The sequence below is a fragment of the Thunnus thynnus genome, chromosome 18 (assembly GCF_963924715.1).
Source record: "Thunnus thynnus chromosome 18, fThuThy2.1, whole genome shotgun sequence".
Taxonomy (NCBI): Eukaryota; Metazoa; Chordata; class Actinopteri; order Scombriformes; family Scombridae; genus Thunnus; species Thunnus thynnus.
Genome location: NC_089534.1, coordinates 15,788,394 through 15,812,250, shown reverse-complemented (window position 1 = coordinate 15,812,250; position 23,857 = coordinate 15,788,394). Strand labels below are relative to the sequence as shown.

General features: G+C 37.8%; 1 protein-coding gene across 3 annotated transcripts; it reads left to right on the top strand.

The window, feature by feature from the left end:
* Positions 1-2,848: 2,848 nt before the first annotated feature.
* ptk2bb (protein tyrosine kinase 2 beta, b) lies at positions 2,849-22,714 on the top strand. Of its 3 annotated transcripts, none has more exons than XM_067572126.1 (31): positions 2,849-3,152; positions 9,200-9,435; positions 9,820-9,998; positions 10,142-10,229; positions 10,567-10,646; positions 10,931-10,993; positions 11,250-11,304; positions 11,458-11,598; positions 11,714-11,788; positions 12,756-12,857; positions 13,022-13,139; positions 13,282-13,321; positions 13,541-13,572; positions 13,748-13,792; positions 13,893-13,990; positions 14,204-14,285; positions 14,377-14,477; positions 14,675-14,790; positions 15,956-16,056; positions 16,525-16,614; positions 16,932-17,136; positions 17,719-17,827; positions 17,949-18,008; positions 18,110-18,232; positions 18,387-18,539; positions 18,780-18,815; positions 19,968-19,992; positions 20,132-20,166; positions 20,364-20,498; positions 20,652-20,732; positions 21,422-22,714. In XM_067572126.1, the coding sequence occupies exons 2-31, from the start codon at positions 9,238-9,240 to the stop codon at positions 21,635-21,637; spliced, it is 2,982 nt and encodes a 993-aa protein (XP_067428227.1). In that variant the 5' UTR covers positions 2,849-3,152; positions 9,200-9,237; the 3' UTR covers positions 21,638-22,714. The 3 variants fall into 3 exon arrangements, with proteins under 3 accessions (XP_067428227.1, XP_067428226.1, XP_067428228.1); XM_067572125.1 differs by having other exon boundaries at positions 2,850-3,140; XM_067572127.1 differs by lacking the exon at positions 2,849-3,152 and adding an exon at positions 6,151-6,281.
* The last annotated feature ends 1,143 nt before the right edge of the window (positions 22,715-23,857 follow it).

Below are 23,857 nucleotides of genomic sequence, written 5' to 3'. Positions count from 1 at the left end.
TCAGAATTCTGAGTTTTCCGAGAATAAACTCAGACTTCTGAGAATAAACTCAGAATTCTGCGAATAACTGACTTTATTCTCAGAATTCTGACTTTAAACTCATAACACAAACAAATTTTTCACATGTGGCCCTAATCCTCGTCCATAACTTCATCCATTTTATGCTGCTTTCTTATTCTGATCCACTACATTTTAGATGGAAATTTTGTCCTTTTTATCTGCTACATTTATCTGACACCTGTGTTTAAAAGTTACTTTGCAGATCAAGACTTTATTTATTTAAGATTAAGACACACAAAAAATATGATGCTTTTATACATTTTTTATAGATTAAACTATCATGGAGTGCTTTTATTTATACATAGGATCTTAATACTTCTTTCACTACTGCACTTGAGAAATATTGTCAAATGGTTTTGTCTATAAAGACCAGAAAGCCTGGTATTGGTTGCATGTTTTTCTTTCAATCATCACGTTATATACTCATATAAAAACAGAATGACTAGAATAACAGTGACTCGTATTATTAGCTTGTCCCCTGCACACTGCCATAACATATCTGATACTTTTTCTCCATCAACACCTCAGATTCCCTGGAGTGACACTCTGTACGAGCATGCCGGTGGGCCACCTGTGTGCCCTGAGTTTATGTTTCTAAATACCGGTGTTACACCATATTTGGTGACCCGTCAGATTCTGTGACCTGCCCTGATATTCCTACCCTTACACTAACCATCTCACTCCTCATGCCTAAACCTCACCAACCCAACCAACACCGTCACAGCTCCATACAGGGAGGTGGCACCCATTCAGCGAGAGCACAAATGGTAGAGGAAGGGGAGGTGGTGATGATGATTTGGGAATTTTGAGGTCTCAAAAAGACTGCGTTAATGATCACATTGAGCCCAGTGAACAGTGAAACCATTGTAGCTGCTAAAGCTTACTGCGCCTGCTACTGTCTGGGCGCATACAAATCTGAGCTTGACGGGCACCTGTTGGGGATTCTTGCCCTTGACACTGCTCTCTGTCCGCTGGATGGTGGGTGTGGTTTGCTCTTGTTCTGCCCCAGACTTGAACTCGCTTACAGCTGTCACTGTTCCACGCAGCTATGCCAAACCCTCTGGCACAGAAAGCAGCGCTGGATGCTACAATGAGGGGAAGGGAGGATGAGTGAATATAAAGATGCTTGTAACAAGTCAGGAAAAAACAACCTATTCTATGTGTTCAGAAATATACACAAAACATCACAAATATATATTTGTTAATGAAGATGTCATTATTTAAAAACATGTTAGACTCCTCCTATATTCTGGTGACAACATACAGGATGCACGTGTGTCAAAAATGTTGTTGTATGTCAGCTACAAATAACTTTTTGGGTGATTTATGTGCCTTTTCTTACACTCTCAAGAGATGTGAGTCTATATCACAGCTGGTGGTTGTGTTGCAATGATGCCACATATAACAAAAAGGAAGCCCTGCCTATAACTGATTAGAAATTGGAAAACAGGCACTACAGATGGGAAAGTTATTATATTCTGATGCTGTAAGAGCTTTGTTTACATCAGGAATCAGTTAATCCAGAACGCTGCTGCTGCAAGAGTCCAAACCAAGACTAAAAAAGCAGAGCATATTAACTACATTATATTAACAATGGATCCCATGACTGCTGTAAGAGAAGCTGCTCATAGTGATGAATTTAAAAGTATCACTTTTTTAGCAGTTCCCCTCACCTGTATGGAGTGTTTTAGCTTCTTTCAGCTCATTGTTTTGGCTTTACACCCCACAACTTCACCGTTCTTCTAGGATGAGTTGTGGTTCCTAAAGTTAAACATGGTGACGCTGCTTTTAGCTTCTATGCTACTCACATCTGGAACAAACTACCTGAAGATCTCAGACTAGAGATAATGCTGACCACTGTTAAATCCCAATAAATGCCATGGCTTTGAATTAAATTTTAAAGCTGCTATAACTTCATAATTGTTATCCTTTATGCTGCCTTTTTAACGCTCCTTTAATTTAATTTTATGTATTTTACTGTTAATTTTGACTTGCCACTGTTAAGTCTTGTTTTTATTTTTATTGTTCTTAAATTATTTTGCATTATGTAAAGCACCTTGCATTCCCTGTGTAATATGCTTTATAATAAACAAGCCTTGCTTGAAGTTTGTGATTATTCATGGTTGGTCCTTTTAAAACACTGCCAAATCTATTTCTAAATATAAAATGCACTTGGTTACAGTATTTGCTTTTTTGTTTAAGATATGATCAACTTTAGATCTTCTGTCTTTGGGGCTGCACTTTTTGGACTGATATGAACGTTTTCACAGAGTAAAAGTATATATGTTGATTTAAAAACAAAATTTGCTTAAAATTCTGTTCTGTGAATAAACCTTTATAAATATGTTGTGAATATTTGTGATGCACATTTAACTGATTATTTTTTCATTCTCTTTAGTTATATATTATTAGTTATAGCACTGTAATAAACAGCTAAACGAGGTGAGGCCTGTTAAGACATAAATCCTGATTTTTTAAAAATCTTGCAGCTCCCTCTGCTGTTCAGACTCTGTCATTACATCAGTGTAACGCCAGTAGTTTTCAGTAAAGTTTGAAATACAATTAAAAATATCTGAGGAATGAATGACAGATCAAAACTAGAAACCCACATTCAGCCAAATTCAATGCTTTATAATTCCTCGAAGGCAGGAGACAAAATTAGTGTGTAAACGTATATATTAAAATCACCATTTACAACAGAGGAACTACATCACGTGTTTATTTTTTTTTGTCGTTTTGCAACTAAAGTTTTGAAACTTAACATAACATTTCAAAATAATTTCTGACACACCAAGTAAACTCTTGAAAGAGACACTATAGAGACAAAACAAAGAATATTACAGCTTTATAACTTTGCAAGAAAAATGAGACGGAAACAGCCATATTCAGCTTGGTTCATGAGTTTCATGTAATGAGGAAGTGGGCCCACCTTACAGCAGGATTGCTGAGGTGAGGGAGTGGCCACCTGCCACCTTCTGCTCGACGAACAGACGGACACGAACTGTCAGGACTGAACTCTCCGCAGGGAATAACACTTTCTGTTCTGCTTTCCTTCTTGGGAGGAATTCCCTCAGAATCAGGTAAGACTTCAGGTATGTAAATGTTTATTTTCAGCGCAAGGATCTCCTGCTTCTGCAGAAGTGAGTCAAATAAGTTACTACAGGTCTTGCTTCAACAGGCCCATATTTATAGGGGTTTAGATAAACAGACAGGCCCGCAGTTCAATGATTACCTGCTTATAAATGAGCTCAATTTTTTTGTGAAAGGCTGGTTTTGTTTTAAGTGGTTTAAACATCCCCTCCCCGCCCCCTCTTTTTTTTAATTAAAAAAAGTTCTTTACTGTGCGCAGGGCATTGTAAAACGTGCCTTTGTGTGACTGTATTGTCAGTGTAATGAATTGATTATAATGGCACAACGGTGAAAAAGTAACTTCCATTTTCTCCAGGAGAGAGCAGTTTGTTCATTATCAAAGCAAGTCTGTGCAGGTGGAGAGGCAGCCAGCCACATTCCAGTGCCTGGGGTCATGGCTGCAATATGCAGACCCTCGGCAAAACACTGTTTAGAGAGCAGGCCTGTCTGAATGCCTGCCTGTGTTGACAAGCACCTAACAGAGAAGTAAGCTTTAAAATAACTACCAAAGGAATATAGTGTCTAGATTTCCAGCTGATACAGCCGCTATAAAAGCATCAGATCTATATCCCAGAAACACTGACTTTTCTCTGTTACCTTTGAAAACAAAATGCTGTCTGATTTTTTTTATTTAAAAAGCCGTTTTGTTTGGGCAGGTAGCATTTCTTAAAGTCTACTGAAAAGTCTGACAAACTTCCTCTGCTTTTACTATATTTCCTAATGCTGTTACCCACGTATACCACCTGATGACACCGCTACATGACATGGATATTAGTATTAGTACTGTCAGGAGTGCGTGTCTTGACAGATTCTGGCATATAAATGCATTGCACCATAGTGCAGTTTACTAATAAAGACAAAAGAGAAAGAGCCACAAGTTGAACCTGTTAAGGAACTTTGTTAGTGGACTGAATATATTTGCTGCATAATATAGAAAAATAGCCAAGCAGAAAGTACATGAGGATCCACATGTTATTTAGCCAGAAGTAAAGAAGTTTAACAATTTGTCATTTTTAAAGGCTTATTAAAATATGGAAATGGAACAAGTCAAATAATGCAGAAGATAGTACTCATGATTAGCAGGCAAAAACACCCTCTAAACTTATGCCTATACATTAAATAATTTCTCTTTGCAAAATGACCCCCGCCTTTCTGTTCTATCAACTGGAGCCTGGTTGAAGTTCATTGCAGCTGCTACTGTGGAATTCCATTCTCATTTGTCACAACCTGTCACCCTGAATCAGTCTCTGTCATTCATGTTTTTACGTATGAACTTGGTAGATGTCAGGGACTACTTTTTCAACAAGACCCAACAGTTCAGAGGTGTAAGGATGGCAGCAGTAATCTGGAGAGAACATTCCTAATTTAGATAAATGTTTGGGTGATGAACATTCCTATTTATTGTCCCGCTGCGGTGTCTGTTTTGGCTGGGTGTTGAAAGAGTTAGTTCGCCCTACCTTGGACTCTGTGATAAAAATCTCCCTCGGGAACAGTTGTTACCATAACAACTCAAGTGCCAGCATGACAGCGTGTGAGAGAGGCAACCACACTGTGTGCATGGAAAGTGTCGCTTTTGTTCACTAAAAAAAAATAAAAAATACTAGAGCGCTTTTTCAAACAAGCAGAAGAAAATGATTCATGGCTGTCTGTGGTTTTAATTAGAGGCTTTTTTTTTTTTTTTTTAGTATTTTGTTAGAGGCTAATATTTAATGAGAGCTCTGCTTGACAGGACTGTCCTGCTCTTAAAGTATTCAGTGGATTTTCACAAGATGAAATGAAATAAACACGATAAAAACAGAAGAGCACTGGACTGGGTATTGTTTCAAGATTTTCAATGCATTCAGTACCATACAAAAGAGAAACTATTTTCAATACCTTACTCTGTCAAATATAACCATTTTTTTCATACAAACCCCTTTTTATACTCAACAATGTAAGCAAAACTTCACAAATGTAATCTTAACACAAGCAGCTGTACAATAACTGGCATAGAAACTGTGAATGTTAACCTAAATTATAATTTATATCTGTAAATATCTGATGAAAGAATAAGTTAATAAGACAACAAATCTGACCAGGCATGCAATTTCGGGCTGCAACTAATGATTATTGTCTTTATCGATTTATCTGCCTGTTGTTTTCTTGTTTAATCAATTAATCGTTTGGTCTACAAGTTGTCATAAAATGGTGAAAAATGTCCATAACAATCACCTAAAGCCCAGCAAATTGCTTGTTTTAATAGCTTTAGACTGGACCCAGTCCGTCTATATGCTCCATTGTTCTGGGTTTTAGTGTTTACATGTTAAAAATCAAAACTAGACAAAAATCAAGTCTCACACACTTGTTACCTGACGAAGACTAGAGGTCACATAGATTCAACAGTTGAGAAAGCATGTTCAAAGCTTCGCCACCGCTAGTGCTATCCACAGTGTCATTCGTCATTCGGAGTAAACGTTTTTCTTTCTTTCTTGTTGTTTTACATGATTGATATTGAAGTTAAAAACCCACCACTATCTACTATGACATAGGCCATTCACATTCACATTTCTGTCATTCCTGGTTTCTTCTTTTTTTCATCAGAGACGTGTTTTTTTGCACAGGGGCTTTGACCATTTGAAGTGATCTATAATTTATACTGTCATGTGGTTTACCCATTGTTTTGTCCACATGAGCCAAGGAATGTATTTGTTTATCCAAAGCTCCATGTACTGTAATCCATGGATGTTTTTTTTTTCTTAGAAGTTATCTTAAACTTAACCGGCTGCCTCCTTAAACCTCTCCCTCAGGCCTCCTACACTCAGGTGATGGTGCAACATGCCGGACATGCTTCACACTCATCTTTTCTCTTCCTCTCTCCTCTTTTCTCTCTTTACACACACACTTACACACAAACACACCCACTCGGCCCTGCTGGGGAATTCACGGCCTCAGGCTAACAAAACACAACCCTGTCCAACAGCGGCGGAAAGCCCTGAGAGAAACTAACATAGCTTAGTGGAGCTCCCTCACAGCGGACTAACAGCATGGAATTTCATTTATGAGAAAGCAGGTTATGACAATCAGGGCACTTTTCTGACGGACACAATTGTGAGGTGGGTAACTGGCAGAAATCTCTACCTCTTAGCAAGGTGTGTTGTCAAGGTTGTTTTAAAGTATTTAGCTCTAAAGTACTCTATTTGCTGAGTCAACATGTCCAGTTTTTTTGATTGACATGGCAGACTATTAACGTGTAGAGCAGAGAGTTAGACTTAAAATTGGGTCGGCTGCTGCCTCTCGCAATGTCAGGTGTAACCTGAAAGTTCAATCAAAGTGTGTGCAGGATTGTGAATGTTTCCGGATGTGCAGATTTGGCTGTAATTGGAAGTTTTTTTTTTTGTTTTTTTTTTAATCTACAGTAACCTGTTTAAAGCTACATGTGATTGTAGCAGAATATCTTGTTTCTGCACCGTATTTCATATGAGGTTTTATTCATGTCTCAAAAGGAACAGCTTGATGTTTTGAGAAATATGCTTATTCACTTTCTTGCAGAGACTTATATGAGAAGATTGATTCCACTCTCATATCTGTACTGTAATATAGCTGTGGTTGGCAGTCGGTTAGCTTAGCTTAGCACAAAGACTTAAGACAACTGAAACTGATATCGTGGCTGTGTCTGAAGGTAATATAATGCACCTAGCATTAACCTCACTAAATAATATCTTGTTGGTTTAATATGCAGAAAAATTAAAGTGTAAAAACAGCCAGACTCCAGGAAGTCATTGCACCACGCTAAAACATTGTCCCACACATTAACCCCTGTAAAACCACAAATTGTCATTTTTAGACTTTGGTTTTTCTACAGATTAAACAAATGAGCTATAATGTGTTAAATTAGTGAGCTGGTAGAAGTATTTTGTGACATTTGGACAGAGCCAGGCTAGCTGTTTCCAGCCTTCATTTTTACCCACCAACATGAAGAAGGGAATAAGAATATTTCCTAAAATAAAACAATAAGTAACAAACAATAAATTTAAAATTATCCTACAACTTCTAAAAATATTAGCTCTATTTTGAGAGTTTTGTGGGATAAATGAATTCTGGCAAGATTTTTCTGTCACAGCACATCATGTCCAGACCATAAACTGTAAAAAATAATGGATGTAGCCACCGAGACATCACCCATTGATTTGTGGACTTCTGTTTTGAAGCCTTATGTTTGCATCGTCTGCATTTTGACTGTTGCCATCTTGGATTTTTGGAGCTAGAAGTGACCGTATTTGGACGAGAGGGTGGAGCTGACCCTAACGCTAGCTGCTAGCTGCAGCTTGGTTAGCATGATGCATTTACAGTCTGTGGTTAACTGTGATAATGCTAATGCTCATTTTTGCAAACAAAAATCAGGCTTAAAACCATTAAAACAAAATGTACTTAACGGAAAAAAACGGAGCATCCAACTCCTTGGAGGGTCTTTTAGTACAACTCAATGCTGAACCAGACTTTTTTTAGGCGGCTAAAATGTTACAATTAACTTTCATGAACTGAAAACACACTGAAATAGCAACAGCTACGGCTACACCTATACTCTGTGAATCTGGGGTTATGCCATGGTTACATTACCTAATCAACTCTGTTGCTATGGTAGCGACTTGCCTGTGACGGCACTCACTTATCACTCAAAGTGGCCATGCCCATAATTATGCATAACTTTAAGCCTTCATAAAATTTAAACAGGTGAGTTGTATAAAAATGCACCTCCTGTTCAGTTGTCATGAACAGGGACATTAGCTATAGAGACCAAAACCGTTTTTTGTACCAGGCTGTAAACATGTTAATTTCTGCTCTAAAGTTGGGCATTTCAACATGGGGCTTTATAGGGATTGATTTGCTTTTGGAGCCAGCCTCAAGTGGCCATTCAAGGAACTGCAGTTTTTGGCACTTGGGTGTTGGCTTCATTTTTTAGCTTCAGAAGGTTGCGCCGGATCCAGACTAAACTGGATCACATCACTTTTCTGTTAGCATCCTTCAGCTGATTCTACATCATTATGTAACTACCACAGTTTTGCAAATGTAATGTAATCAGTCCGTCATAATTTCAGTCGTTGCATTCCTCTTTATTGTGCCTCAGTCTGTGTTTCTAGCCAACTTCAAAGAAGCCAGCTGTTTCATCCTCGGTTTCTAGTCTTTATACTAAGATAAGATAAGCAAACCAACTGCTGGTTGTAGCTTTATTGAGCTGACAGGCATGAGAGTGTTATTGATCTCATCTCTGCAATTAAGTGAATAAGAGTATTTAATATAATCTTGGATTATTCCTTTAAGAAGGACAGAAGAGCTGCTTCCTTGCTACATTTTGAGTTTTTTAACCTCATTCTTGCATGTAGAACAAATCAACACAGGTTGCATAACAGCCCAGAGCTAAGAAGTATGTGTAGATTAGTCATCTGTGGTTTGGATAGATATGGGTATTGCTGTATCACTTTATAACATTTTGTTGTCCCTCTCATCCTGTTTGTAGACAGGTACTTGTTCCACTTTACATTTTAGGCAGTTATATTTTGAAATCTCAATCCTTATATTAAAAAAGACGAGATATAAAGGAGTTTTAACTGTTGAAATAGATTATGCAAGTTTCTATACTGACCCAATTTTGCATCATCATCGTACAGGCCCTCACTTGAAATTATGGTCAGAGAGGAATGTTATCAGTGGATCTCAGAATGAAATGATGTGAGTCATAGTCGCCACATGGCATAAGATCACAGCCTGAATGTGAAGGGTAGCATGTGAGTAGTACTATGATGAAGCAAGTCGCAGAACAGTTTGTACTCTTCTGCTATTGACACAGTAAACTTTCCATACAATAAAACCTTTACGACCTTGGACCATAACCTTTGAAAACCAGTACCTTATCATATAAAATAGCTTCGGGGTTGCAGATTGCACCCACTTACGGACCGAGACATGGATCCCACAAGAGTCACTTTTCATTTTATATCTTAATTCAAAACTTTTTCCTCTTTTCTCTCCGAAGGATAATGTGGATATGACAGTGCCGACCCAACCTTGAGAATGTATGAGGTGATGTCCGGTGACACCTTGTCCTGGAAGGTGCCCAGTCCAAGAAACAGTAGCACCGAGCCCGACACCGAAGCGCTCTTCACTGAGGACAGAGGACCCACCAAGATCCTCAAAGTGTGCTTCTGCACCAACAATAACCTGGGCAAGAACTTCAAGCTGGTCAAATGTGACAGCTCATGGCAAATTAGGGTGAGAGTAATCTAAAAAGTATGGGAAAGGGAGTTAACATGTCAGACCTTACTTTATCTTAGATAGTTAATATAACAAATCTGTTAAAGTTGAGGCATGTGGTTTCTTTGTCTGTTTTTTTTTGTACCAGAGCCAAAGAAGATGTTTCTTTTGGCCTTCTTAAGACACAAAAAAAAGTTCCTGAATCAGCGCATAAATAATTTTATTCTCTCTTTCTGTGTACACTAACAAGTTTAAAATGTTAGTAATGCTTCCTGTCAATCAATTTTATTAGCCCTTAAATGAAGAGAGTATCAACCACAAAGTAAAATATTTGGCAAGGATGACTTAAACTTCAGGATGGCATTAAAAAAAAAGTAAAACAGCTTGTTCTGTCCCCTTCAGGCAATCATTCGTTCAATTCTGATCAGCGGTCGACTGGGGCCAAATATCGAACACTCAGGATGCTACGGTCTCATGCTGAAACACCTGAAGTCAGAAGAGCTTCACTGGCTCCATCCAGATCTGACTGTCGGAGAGGTAGAGCAACGCTACGAGAGCCACCATGTGGAAGCTGAGTGGAGGTACAGATGTTACAGATACTAAGACGTTTGTCACTGATTTTATTTATATTTTTGAATATTATCTGTTTAGATACAGCAACAGTATTAGCTATATATTAAGAAAGAGATTTGATAAACTGGTGTGGTTTTCCTTTGGAATACAGGTATGACCTTCGTATCAGATACGTTCCTGTAGACTTCCTGGAGAAATTCAAAAATGACAGATCTACGTTGATGTATTTCTACCAACAGGTAACAAGCTACACTGTATTTTAACTTTTATATGTTATTATAACATTATATCTCTTTAGCTGGTATAGAATTAAGCTTCACATCACCTTAATCCACCTGGAGTGGATGGAAACCTATGTCAGACCCGCACCAATTTGACCACCAAACTCCTTTCTCTGCGTATTAAAACTTTTGCAATTGGGTTGTGGAATTTTTCACAAACCAACTCCAGACTGTCAGGCTGGGAAACAACACCTCCTCCATTTTAACCCTGAGCACAAGAGCCCCACAGGATTTTTACAGTACAGTGTAATTGTCTAGTATTATATTGATACATCTGGTTCATGTTTTATGACAGGTGCGCAGTGATTACATGCAGTATCATGCCAGTAAGGTCAGTGATGGGATGGCCCTGCAGCTTGGTTGCTTGGAGATCAGGTGAGTCACTGTGTTCCCCTCTGCATTCTTTCTCTCTCGCTGATTAAACAGTTCATTTTCATTTGTTTAAGAGTGCAATGATACTGTATGAGTGAGGAGACTGAATCGGTTGAACTGACGGTATTTTGTTAATGTACCGTAGTGCTGTGAATTTATAAAAATGCATAAAAGAGGATTTCCAGATTATCAGCATGTAGTAGTAGGTCATAAATGTACTTAGTGTTTAGGATTTGAGTGCATAGGACTTATTAGTTACTCACATGTTTTCTTTTTACATTTTACAGGAGGTTCTATAAAGACATGAATGCAAAGGGTCTAGAGAAGAAGTCTAACTTTGAGCTGCTAGAGTAAGTGTTTATTCTCTTAACCTTGTAACTAAAATGAGTGATTTTGATGATTTAATTTTTACTCGAAGGATAAATGACCTTGTATGGATTTCGATGATCTAAAGCTTATCAAACCTTTTCAAAAACCTGTTTGATAATGTAAGATATATCTATTAGTCAAGCTAAAGGCGATGCTGTTTTCCTGGTTCACTTTAAAGTTGATGAGTCATGTCTTTAATCCCAACTTTTTTTGCTGAATTTTGCTGTACAAATGAAGAAAAGAGGTGGGCCTGGAGCTTTTCTTCCCTGTGCAGCTGATTAACAGCATGAAGGTAAACTTTCTTAACCTTGAGTGTAATTCTTATTATTGGCTTTATGCGTGCTTCCAATCCCCAAATCTGTATGCCCAGATTTAGTTTCCTTAGATGAAATCTTCATCAGGAGGTGCATATAAAACAATTTCAAATATCCCTGTTTTGATCCAGTCCAAGCAGCTACGGAAGTTGATCCAGCAAACATTTCAACAGTACGCTACGCTCAAGGAGGACGACTGTATGGTCAAGTTCTTTGAGACCCTCAAGGAGTTCGTCAGTTATGATGAAGAGGTCTTTCCATGTGAACTGGTGGTGAGTAGCAACATTATATTCAGCATGATACTGAGGAAGGAAAGGTCTCTTTTTAGGAGCTCCAAACTTTTTTTTTAAATATTACAAACATTAAACCACTTTCATGTATTAACAGCAAGGTTGGAGTCTGTCGGTGGAGCTGGTCATCGGTGGGAGAGGCATTCGCCAACGCACACAGAAGAATTCAGCGGTAAGCATGGTAGAGATTTGGGTATTTCCTGATAGAGCTTTGAGCTCTCTTCAAACAGTATATTTTGTTGTGTATAAATAATATATCTAGCCTAGTTCCAGGATTTTTGTTATTTTTTGGAAATACACTAATTTTCCTCCTTGCAGAGAGTTAGTATTAGTATGTAAACATGTAAACATGTAACTGTAAACATGAAGCTACTGCTAGCAGCCAGTTAAAGACTGAAAACAGGGACAACAGCTAACCTAGCTGTGTTCAAAGGTAACAAAATCCACTTACCAGCACCTCAAGGCTCAATAGTCAATAGTGACTTTTTGAAGTCTCACTGGTTTCCTGCAACACAGTCCACCCTAACCACTTCCCTTTATTATGGTATACAAATATAACACTTCATTCATTACGAAAAACATTGCCTGTGAACATAATCCAGGTTTGCAACTCAAAGTAATTGTTGCATGGCAACTGCTTCTGGCCAAGAAATAGCACTGCACGTAACCCTCCATAAAACCACAACTCGATGTTCTCACAGTTCCAGTTTTTGTATGAATTAAACACACAACACAAAATGTGTTGATTAGTGAGTTTTAGATGTACTGGTAGGTTGATTTTGTTCCCTTTGGAAAAAGCCAGGCTGTTTCCCTGTTTTCAGTCTTTATGTTAAGCTAAGCTAAGCAGCTGCTGGCTGTGGCATCATATTTAGCCACCCACATAAAGAAGGGACTTAGTGTATTTCCGAAAATCTCAAACAATACCTTAAAAGTTTTCCTATAATTTCTGAATCTATTAGCTGTATTCTGAAAGTTTGATGGGATAAATTAATTCTGACAAGAACTGGATCACATTGCTCTACCTTGGTAGCATCCTTCAGTTGACTCTAGGCTACATAATTATGTACCTAACGCAATGTTGCAAATGTAATCAGTCCATCATAATTTCAGTTACAGCATTCCTCTTTCTTGTTTTTCAGCCTGTGTTTCTAGCCGACTTCAAGCAGATCAAGAAAATACAATGCTTATCTCAGAGCGATGGCAAGGCTCTCATAAACCTCGAGGTAGAGGGGGTCAGACAAGTGAGTATCACAACAGCACAGCAGTATTTATTATACAGTAACACTGCTAAGAATCACAATAGCCAAATACAGTAAATACATTTACTATAGAGAACGTTTGCACAGGAACTTTGACCCAGTACGGCAGCCTACAGTGTCACTCCTCTGTGTCCTCTCTCTGCTAGCGTCTGTCGGTCAATGTGTCCACGGTCCCTATGGCAGAGAACATGATGGACCTTATTGATGGGTACTGCCGGTTAGAAAATAACACAGATGATTCTGTTATCTACAGAGCAAACAGAGGTGTGTATGAATCACAGTGGTGGTGTTTAAAGATTAAAAGAGATTATAAAGACGGCTGGATGCCTTTATGGCTTTATTGAAGTCTTTAAAATGTATTATTCAAACAAACATAATTGTAATTCTCATTACCAATATCTCCTAGATGCCAATGCACGATGTTCCCTCCCTGAGATTCCTACAGAGTGAGTGAATTTTGGCTCTTTGTCAATTTTTTTCACTTGTGGTGTAGCTGCTGGACTCCAAGCTGTGCTCATTCCCTCTGGTTGTAATATGAAATGAAAAGTTTGAGTTATTGATGAGAGAGGCTGTTTTATTGAATCATTCTGTCAGAGCTCTGAGGAGCTATAACTTGATAATTTATAACCAAGGCTTTCTCTCATTCTGTCTCTTCTCTGGAGCAGCAGAGACACTGGCTCCGTCAGAAACAGTATGGGTGAGTGACAGTTTTCATTGTTTCCACAACCTCTATTGTACAATACACTGCATTACTTCATTTCAAATTTTAACAGTCAAATCTTTATGGCATTATCTCAACAAAGAAAACACATTGATGGGAGGTGATGGGGTTATGATCAAGAAAAAAATAACTCTTTCTTTTGTATTTTTAGGGTCAGATATCTACTGTGAGATTCTCGATGAAAGGCCCAAATCAGGTTTGTTGGAAGTTTGTATTTATGTGTTTTGCAGAATAAAAACAGTAAGAACTTGCTTTTGAGCTTTGACATATTTTATTTAACAAATCTTGTCATGCAGTTGTGAAATATGGGATTGAACGAGAAGACATCGTTCTCGGACGAATCCTCGGTGAAGGGTTTTTTGGGGAGGTCTACGATGGAGTTTACAAAAAAGAAGTAAGTATATCTTTTGGTTGAGGAATATATCAGTAATACCAGTAAAAAAAAGGTTCACTATAAGGCAATAAAACAAGGGTCACGATTTCTGACTCAAATATGAAATCATAGACCATAAAATGTTGTCTTGTATTTCACTTTTTAAATACAATATTCACTTTGGAGCATACATGTTCTCCATTAGCATCACAGTTTCTTTTTGTTTGTCGACAGAATGGAAACAGGGTTAACGTGGCTGTGAAGACGTGCAAAGACTATTCACCTGATGTGATGGAGAAGTTCATGAGTGAAGCAGGTACTATTAAGCAGGAAGTATGTGTAGAAAATGATTAAATGACAGAAATAAAATTAAAATTGATCATTTGTGAACTTTGTGTCTTTGCTAGTAATTATGAAGAACCTGGACCATCCTCATATTGTCAAACTCATTGGAATCATAGAGGAGGATCCTGTGTGGATTGTCATGGAGCTTTATGAGTATGGAGAGGTGAGTAACAATCACGTTTTTTTTTTTTTTAAAGTCCAGTTGAACTGTTTGTTGTTTGAGAGGAAATTACTCTCTTCAACAGGTTTGACTCAAAAAGGAATGTCTGAAGTTGTTGCATCTCAGCAGGGGAGAAAGAAAAAGTGTCAGTGCAGATGTAGAAAAGGTCAAATCTAACTGACATTTTGACATTTTTGCAGCTCGGGACCTACCTAGTTCAGAACCAGAACAAGCTGACAAATACAACTCTGGTGCTGTTCAGCCTGCAGATCTGCAAAGCCCTAGTCTACCTCGAAGGGGTCAACATGGTACACAGGTGAACGTCTCCTTCTGTTTTGTGTGTTTTATTCAGGGGGTTGTTGTACAGTATGCTGTTCTCATCACAGTGAAAATTGCTAAAGCAGAACACACTGTAAGTCAAAATGTCTTTTTTTTAAGCATATAGTGGACAAATGGTAATGATCAACTGATAAATATAGAAAGGTGCTTCTTCATATTTTTGTTCTCCTGTAAATGAACAGAGCCATATTTAATGTAACATTGAAGTGTTTATCAAAGACTACTAGGCTACATATATGTGAATATTCCATCTTTAGCTTATAATTTTGCAGCAGACAAATGACAAATCATATGAAAAATTGTCACAAAACTTAAGTAGATTGTCTGTAAGTTCCATAAAATGTTATGTAGAGAAACAAGACTTCATATTCAGAGTGTAACAAAACTTTCCATAGGAAGTTGACACACTAACTACTGCTTTTTATATGGAGTGATGACATATGTACAGTAGCTTGTATCTGCAGAAATTTTCATATTTTTTTAGACAGGAGTAATTGACTTTTTGGGAAAAAGATACTGAGTTACACTATGTTCTTTAAATAACTTGACAAAGCAGCTGAATAGTCCTGTCAGTAGATGTAGGTAGAATAAATCAAAATTTGAGATATACATTTGAGAAATCAGAGATGTGGAACCAGCTTAAAACAAATGAATGTAAAGTGAAGCTTTTGCCATGTGAGGTAGTGACAATAGAAAACTTTTTATTTAAATTTTATATTCATACAAAGATGTGACATTAGAGGAAGCTGATGAGAGATAACAGAAGGGCGTGTTCCACTCAGTCGTCTTTGCAGAATGTTATCAACAGGTTTCAGGCAGCGAAGCAGCCACTCGTGGATCCAATCTCCTGTGACGAGAAAACACAGACAAAGGAAATTAGTTTTTGCCTGCGTGAAAAATGTCAACATTCCTTTTGTATTATTTAATGCCGCAATCTCTGCAGCACCACAGTAATCAACGGGTAAATTCGAGTCAGTCAGCAGGGACTAAAGACCATTTGAGACATTTTAATTTGCCCATAAAAGACTTTGTCATGTTATCAGTTAAGTAATAATATGTACATTAGGTTTCTCATCAATTGTCATGTCTTACTCACATCTCTACCTACATAAACATTTTCTTTCTGTCTTATGTTTTGTCAGAGACATCGCGGTTCGTAATGTGTTAGTCGCCAGTCCAGAATGTGTGAAGCTTGGAGACTTTGGTCTGTCCAGATACATAGAGGATGAAGAATACTACAAAGGTAACTAAAAACAAAAGCTGATTTGATTCTTGCACTTTTTTCAGTCATCTAAATGCCTACATTGTGATAAATCACATTTTATCCACTTAAACTGAATCATATATGAAAAATAAATATTCCCAGATAGATTAAAACATAATTTGAAGGGAATTCTATTTACATAATTTGAACATTTTTACGATTAATTCATGTCATTATTTTTGCCCACAAATCTATTTGTTAATGTAAAATTTCAAGCTTTGACCCCCCCTCCCCACAGGAAGCTGAAGAATGAAACTTAGTTCAAAAGTGTTTCCTTAAATGCGGTCCATAAAAAGGAGAAGAGACACAAAACATACTAAATATAGAAAAGGAAGAGGGAACATAAAGCAACATAGTTGCCCCATTTGGAAAATGTACCTCCTTATACTCCTTACGTAAACAAATGTTGAGCATCGCCAAATACTGACCACTCCCATTTTATTGCAGCGTCTGTTACCCGATTACCAATCAAGTGGATGGCTCCAGAGTCCATCAACTTCAGACGTTTCACCTCTGCCAGTGATGTCTGGATGTTTGGTGAGTTTGTGTATATTAGCATATCAGGGGTGTGGGACACAAGATGTGGAAACTCACTTACTCACAGCCAGCAACAGGCAAGTGACAAGTTAATCATTAACAAGCAGTTTTTCCAATTCACGATTTTATAACATGAGAAGCATTGGTTGAACTGATATTAGAATAACATTGACATCATGGCTGAAGTATGTCTTAATTAAGTAGTTATGCAGAAAAGCCAGTTTGTATGTGGTGTCACTTGTCTTGACCACACAGATCTTCGTGCTTCTGCTTTGTGGCTTCTCCTAAAGTTTAAATATGTTTGCATTGCACCATAGCTGTGTGTGTGTGGGAGATAATGAGTCGTGGGCAGCAGCCGTTTTTCTGGCTGGAGAACAGAGATGTGATCACCCAACTGGAGCAGGGAATCAGGCTGCCCAAGCCAGACGACTGCCCTCCTGCCTTCTACTCACTCATGACCCGCTGCTGGTCCTACGACCACAGAGAGAGACCCACCTTCACTGAGCTGGTGGTCAAGATCAGGTATTTCTTTCCTCTTACAGGCTCTTTTAACGTTGTAAGCCTGTTGGGATGATGAAATCAGAACACATTTACAAGTTAGATCTTGTTATGACCTTTCTGTAATGATTTTCCTCTCAGGTTGTGTTTATAGCAAAATAAAGCACTACAGTTCACATAAATAAATGTTAGTTGTTTTTCTCATAAGTTAATGTTTTTTCTAATTTGAATTGCCAAGAATAAACAAGAAGGACAAAGGCTTCACAGTGTCGGTTACGCTGTTTTATTGCCTAGAAGCCTCTTTAAAGATGCAAAAACTTATTTAATGTAATTCTTAAAGGAGTAGTTCATTATTTTGGGAAATGCACGTATTTGTTTTCTTGCCGAGAGTGAAATGTGATACCACTCTTGTGTCTGAAATAAGTGAGATATAACAGAGGTATCAATCGTCTCCAACTTGCCACCAGAATAAAAAAAGTGAATAAATGTGTTTCCAAGAATGTCAAACTACTTTTGCAGTAGCTAATGACCTACACAGCTCATAAGCTGTGATTTTGTACTTCTCTTACTAAAACATGATCTAATGTGTTGTCTGAAATCTGTCAGTGATGTCCACAAGATGGAGAAGGAGCAGGAAATGGAGAGAGAGAGGGACCGAGCGCGCTCCACAAAGTTTTTTGACACAAAGTTCAACCTCAATGAGCCTCCTCCCAAGGTACACGTTTTTGTCAACTACAACTGTCGCATCTAACAAAAAAGCACACTAGTAAAATCTTATGCATGTACTTGCACATACTTTTTTATACATTATTTTAATATTTTCACCTTTATTGTAGCCTTCAAGAATGAAACCAGGGCGGTTTGGGAACACGCTCAGTATTGGTCTGCACATTCAGGTACAGTGTGCACGCAATTTCTAAAGATGCGGGTTAGCAGGATTCTGTTCAGAAATAACTGTACGTAAATTGTGTTCATGTGTGTGTCTGTATCTGTACAGCTGAATGAGGCTTTGTGTGCCAGCTCACCTGACCTGGCCAGTCCATCTGAATATCAGTCTCCTGTCGACTCCATGAACACTCTCGCGTTGCCGGTTAAGTCCCCTCGACGTCGCAGTATGGGGGTAAGAAACTTAGCATAAAGGTTTAAGCTTCTGTATGTATATCTGTCAGTTTGTCTACATACAAAGTCACAGTTTCATAAATATGTTATACTAAAGTTTTTTTCATGCAGTAAGAGAAGGAAAAAAAAGTTTGTGTTCCTCGATACTCTTCTAGGAGGGCGAGTTCTTCCGAGTGGAACCAAACAGCAAGGAGGCCGCCCAGCGGCTGTGGCAGATGGAGAGACAGAACATGCAGGACACTCTCCGCCAGCAGAAAGAGCAGATGATGGAGGATAAAAAGTGGCTGCAGAAGGAGGAGAAACTCCTGGTGGGAAAGAGAGCATCATTAACTTTTGTCAACCCACTCTCTCTGTCTCTGTGTCCCCCTTCTTCCAAATTCAATGTAGCCCTGGCGGCTACGTGGAACAAGGCATCGTTAAACGGTGTCAACCCACTCGTTCACTCTCGACGCCCCGCTAGTCTTAATTTGAATGTCCCCCTGATAACAGTTCCAAAGGGGGGATCCATGTCCATATTCTATAAAATGAACCTGCCTGTTCTTTTGCAGGACCCCATGGGACCAGAGGACACCGCCGGCCCAGTGGTAGGTGTCCACTTTCACATACTGTGATTTCAGAGTCAGATTAAAGGAAGAATGGACTATAAAACACGTGAACACTGTTGCCACATAGTTTTGGCAGTGTACCTCACATTTCTTAGCCCAGTTTGTTTGATGACATATTTTTCTTATTCCTATTGGACAAATGACAAAATATAGTCTGCATGATTTCACAACATGTAGTAGTCTACACAATATTTTCAGTGAGCTTGATTATTTCACTGAAATATCAAACCAAATAAAACGTACAGTGATGACAAGTGGCTACTGCCCTCGCCTTAAAGGATAGGTTCACATTTTTTAAGTCAGTCTTAAAACAATAGTCAGGTGCCCATGTGAACACTGGAAGAACTTTTCCTTGCTGTAATCGTCCCTCCTGTTCATACTCGCTATTAAAAGATCCTCTTAAAATGCATTTACAATGTAAGTGATGGGGGCCAAAATCCACAGTGTGTCCACACAGTCATTTTATGCAAAAATGCATAAAATGATATCTACTTGATGAACTAATTTGGATGGCAGAAGCTTCATATTAGCTTTAGATAATTTTTTAATAAGTTTTTGCACAGAAGGAGGCTCCTGGATTTTGGCCCCTGTCACTTACATTGTAAGTGCATTATTAAGGGATCCTCTAATGGTCATTATGAACAGGAGGAATGTTTACATCAAGAAAAACACATAATATTCATGTGGGCACCTGGCTGTTGTTTTAAGACAGACTTAAATAATTTACCCTCCAAAACTCTAAAATATCACAAAAGGGCATATTAAATTATCTTTTTTCTTTCTTCTCCAGTGATAATAAATATATGGTCCAATGCACTTAACTTTATTGCAAACATAACAATGCAACCTTCACTCTGGTCACATAAAACCAGCAATTACTTGCAAAACTTCATACATTGTGTCACAAATGTACAAAACCAACAAAAGAAGTAAATTTATTGAAAAGTGGATACACTGAAAAATAATTAACAAGATTAAGTCATAATGAATAGAGTAATTGTTGCGGAACAGAAATTAGCTCTGTACCTTTGTGGATTACTGTTGACGGAGCATGTGAGCTGCTGAATATCTTGACAGTGACGGGTTTATTTTCTGGTTCTCATGAGGTTTATCTTTGTCTATTCTTTTTAGTCCCCTGAAGCTGGCGCTGAACATGGTAAGTGCTCAAAGAAAATTCACAAAACCTCATTTTATTCAGAGTGATTCCGAATACTGTTATTTCTCTCTTGCAACCCTCCCCTTTTTTCTCTCTCCTTCTCTGTGTCTCTTACATTGTTCATCTTTCTGCCCTGCAGCACCGCCAGAGAAGCCCCCGCGGCTCACAGCACAGGTAATTATATCAATTGACAAGACTGTTAAATTTTACTAGATTTGAGTTTTAGATAAAAAGGACTTAATCATCCCAAAAAAGTAAAGTGACCCCTTAATTTAAAAGGGCATTGATGTCACAGTTCATATAAAATATTGTCCACCAATCCTTTGTGTGATGAAGATGAGGATTTTAACACATTATTCTCTCTTTCGAAGCCTGCGCCCACAGCCGAGCTGGACCGATCTGATGACAAAGTCTATCAGTTCGTTATGGATCTAGTCAAAGTGGTTGTCCAACTCAAGAATGACATCACTGAACTGCAGCCAGAACAATATATTAGCATTGTCAAGGTACATTGAGAAACAAATTTTCTGTTTTTCACTTTAATTTTACAGTTTTTTTCACTGATTTAACAGCAATATTTAAGGTGTATGAATTGCAATCGAAGACAAACTTCCTGAGTTATAAAACTAATTAATCTTTGCATTGATTTCTGCTCACAGTCTGTAGGGATGGCCTTAAGAGATCTGATTCGCAGTGTGGATGACATACTGCCCACTCTACACGAGTCTGTCAGGACTGAGGTACAGTATATTGTTTGCAGCTTGTTTGCTCTGTCATCTCATCCTCTTGCTTCTTTTCTTTATTGATTTTTTCCCCCCCATGCTGGTCCCTCTGTTTGTCAGGGAAACAAAAAGTTACAGTTACAAAGTTACATTATGATAAGATAAGCCTTTATTGGTCCTAAGGGGGGAAATTCGGGTGTTGCCGCAGCACAAGAAGTAAGCACAGATAAACAGATAAAAAGTAGGAAATAAACAAATAAATAAGATGTAAAATAAAAAATAAGAAAAAGGATAAAAATAAAAACTATGTAAGAGTGATTCATTCATTTCATGTTTGCTTTTCTGGCTGAAGACGCCCAAAATAAATAGTTTGCATATTAGAGCTGTTTCTACAAAGCCTTATTAATCATTTCATCAATGTGGAGTACAAAGTCATTTTAAATGTAATGCTTACAGTAATCAACACTAGTTGATATGCAAACATGGAGAAGGCAGAATGTTTGTACATATGGACAAAATAACATGAACAACTGACAGTGTAATGTAAAAGTTTATATTGCAGAGTGGAATCAACATACTATACTACATACTATATAACTGGACATTTATAACTTTCACAAAGACATTACTTATGTCTATATAAGTTGATGTAAGATTAGAACATGAATTTTAAAAAGCGACCCATTCTTTGGTTACCGTCCCCACAGATCGAGGGCACCCAGAAGCTCCTGAACAACGACATGGCGGAGCTGATCAGCAAAATGCGGCTGGCCCAGCAGAATGCCATTACCTCTCTGAAGGAGGAGTGCAAGAAACAGATGCTGGCGGCAGCTCACAATCTCGCTATGGACAGCAAGAACATGTTGGATGCAGTGGATCAAGCGAGGGTCAGGGCCAACTTAGCCAAGCCTGTGGCACCCTAATGGACTGTAAACTCTCCTGTTCAGTTTACACATCAAGCTTAAATCATCTGTCAGTCATAAATTACATTTGCACATTTTTGTTGTGATTAAATAACAAGCCACAAGTTCTCTGGACAGTCGTCATACCTGTAAATGTGTGTCATTACTAATGAATACAATACTACAACTCAGCTGTAAATTTCCCCACTAAATAAGTATATACGTTGTATATACTGAAATGATATATATTATTAAATGACGGTCTAGAATTGATAGATTAATGTCAAGCATCATATTTAGTGGGATGAAAGTTCTGATAAACTTAATTATCCCTTGTGATTGATGAGTTATTAAATTATCTGCTCAAAAATATTAGTTACCCTTGTAAATACAAAACATGTCTCATGACAAATACGTTATACAGCAGAGAAAAGAAAAAGTTATGTAATGCAGATGGTTCACTCTTGTAATCCTGAGTGAAAAGTAAAAATAGACAAAACCAAAATGTCTGCCTGCCATTCAGCTGTTCAACAGTGTTTTGTATATCCAGACATATATGATGTTTGACCATGATTCATTATGTTAAAACAATGAAGACAACAATGGTATGGATAATTAATCATCAGCAATTTTTCAGGTACCTGTTATCATTGTTTTGAAATATGAAATTCTCGTACGTAATTCAAGTGATATAACAGTAAATATCGTGATGTATGCTACAGTACTTTAATTCCTGTTGATAAACCATGTTTATTGAAACATCTTGTGGAGTATGAAAATGTAGATGTTTTGTGTTTCCTAAACTCAATGTGAATTTTTTTTTCTTATCACAATGAACACAAGCAGAACTTTGTGTGTTAAGTATCCACGTATACTCATTTGGGAAATCCTCACAAAATCTAACAAAATATTTCTGGAAAATTGACGATGTGTTTTCATTTTGTCTGTACTCGTTTTGCACTATAACACGAGTGTATCAACATTTTTGTGCGTTTCAACATACAGTACACATTTTGACATGGTAGGAATAGTCAATGATGTCTGTGTAGCTACATAAAGTTCTGATAACCCCAAAAAACTTGGTTGGTCTTTATTCATCACTTATCAAAGGTCAATTTTGCATGTTACTATGACATTAATAACTACTGTTAAGTTGAGATGCAGATGCAGGTCAGCTGTATGGCATTCTCAGGAAAAAGCGTGACTGCAATACAGTGTTTAAAATGATATTATGGCAGGAATTACACAATTTCTAGCCTCAGGTCTTTCTCAAATTACCCAATGAATGAAAAACAGACAGGATTTTCATCATGGTATTTATTACATAGTATGGTCATTCAAAAATAAGATTAATCATGGCCAAAAACAAACCCTGTAAAAAATGTTAATTATTTCCAAACTAGAACAAATGACCCCAATTACTGTGTCTAATGTTCAACATAGACTCTCAGTACAGCATGTTGTGAAGTTGAGAAACCTGTAAGGTAAAATTAATCTTATCTTAAATGTAGTTTTTCAATCTGACACAAACCCAGCATCTCAATGCAGTTTTTTTAATATTTATATTCTATCCACAAAAGAAGAAGAGCTGGAGAATTGTGGATGAACATGAATTTAAGTCTGTCACTGTGACAGTTCAACATATATATGACATTGACAGCTTGGATGGATTATCATGAAATTAAGTACATTCAGAGGATTAATCCTAATGAATTTTGGTGATTGCCTGACTTCATTTAGCACCACCCACAGACTAAAATCTCCACATGTTACACTTCATGACTTGATACCTCTAGAAGTATTGAATGAATTCCTGTCAGCATCAATTGTATTTTTAGTTGAATGTTGCTGACCAGTGCTGGACAACTTGGAAAATTGAAGTCAATTATTGATTTCTTATTGGTCACTTGAAAAAATGTAATCATATTTCTTTACTGAACAGTAACAGCAATTAATTACATTACCCAGCCCATGTTGTGCCTTACTTCAAAGCAACCACACCCTCACACTTTGTGGTTTAAGGAACAGTTAAGTACCTCCAGCCTGCGTCGCAGGTATTTAGCTACTGTCCATTAACGGCTACCGTTAATGGCCCATTACTTAGCCCCAGTGACCTCTCACACCTGGAAGTCTAAACCCTCCCTCCAACTCTAGCTAGCTAGACAGCTAAGAAGAAAACAACTTCTATAAGAGAAACAGGTCCTTTTTCAACCTGCAACTTCCAGTAAAACACCTACATCA

Coding starts and splice junctions, on each gene's coding strand:
- ptk2bb (XM_067572126.1), top strand. CDS start 9,238: ATGTATGAGGTGATGTCCGGTGACACCTTGTCCTGGAAGGTGCCCAGT. Junction 11,305..11,457: donor AGCTGATTAACAGCATGAAG/GTAAACTTTCTT, acceptor GTTTTGATCCAG/TCCAAGCAGCTACGGAAGTT. Junction 13,793..13,892: donor CGATGAAAGGCCCAAATCAG/GTTTGTTGGAAG, acceptor CTTGTCATGCAG/TTGTGAAATATGGGATTGAA.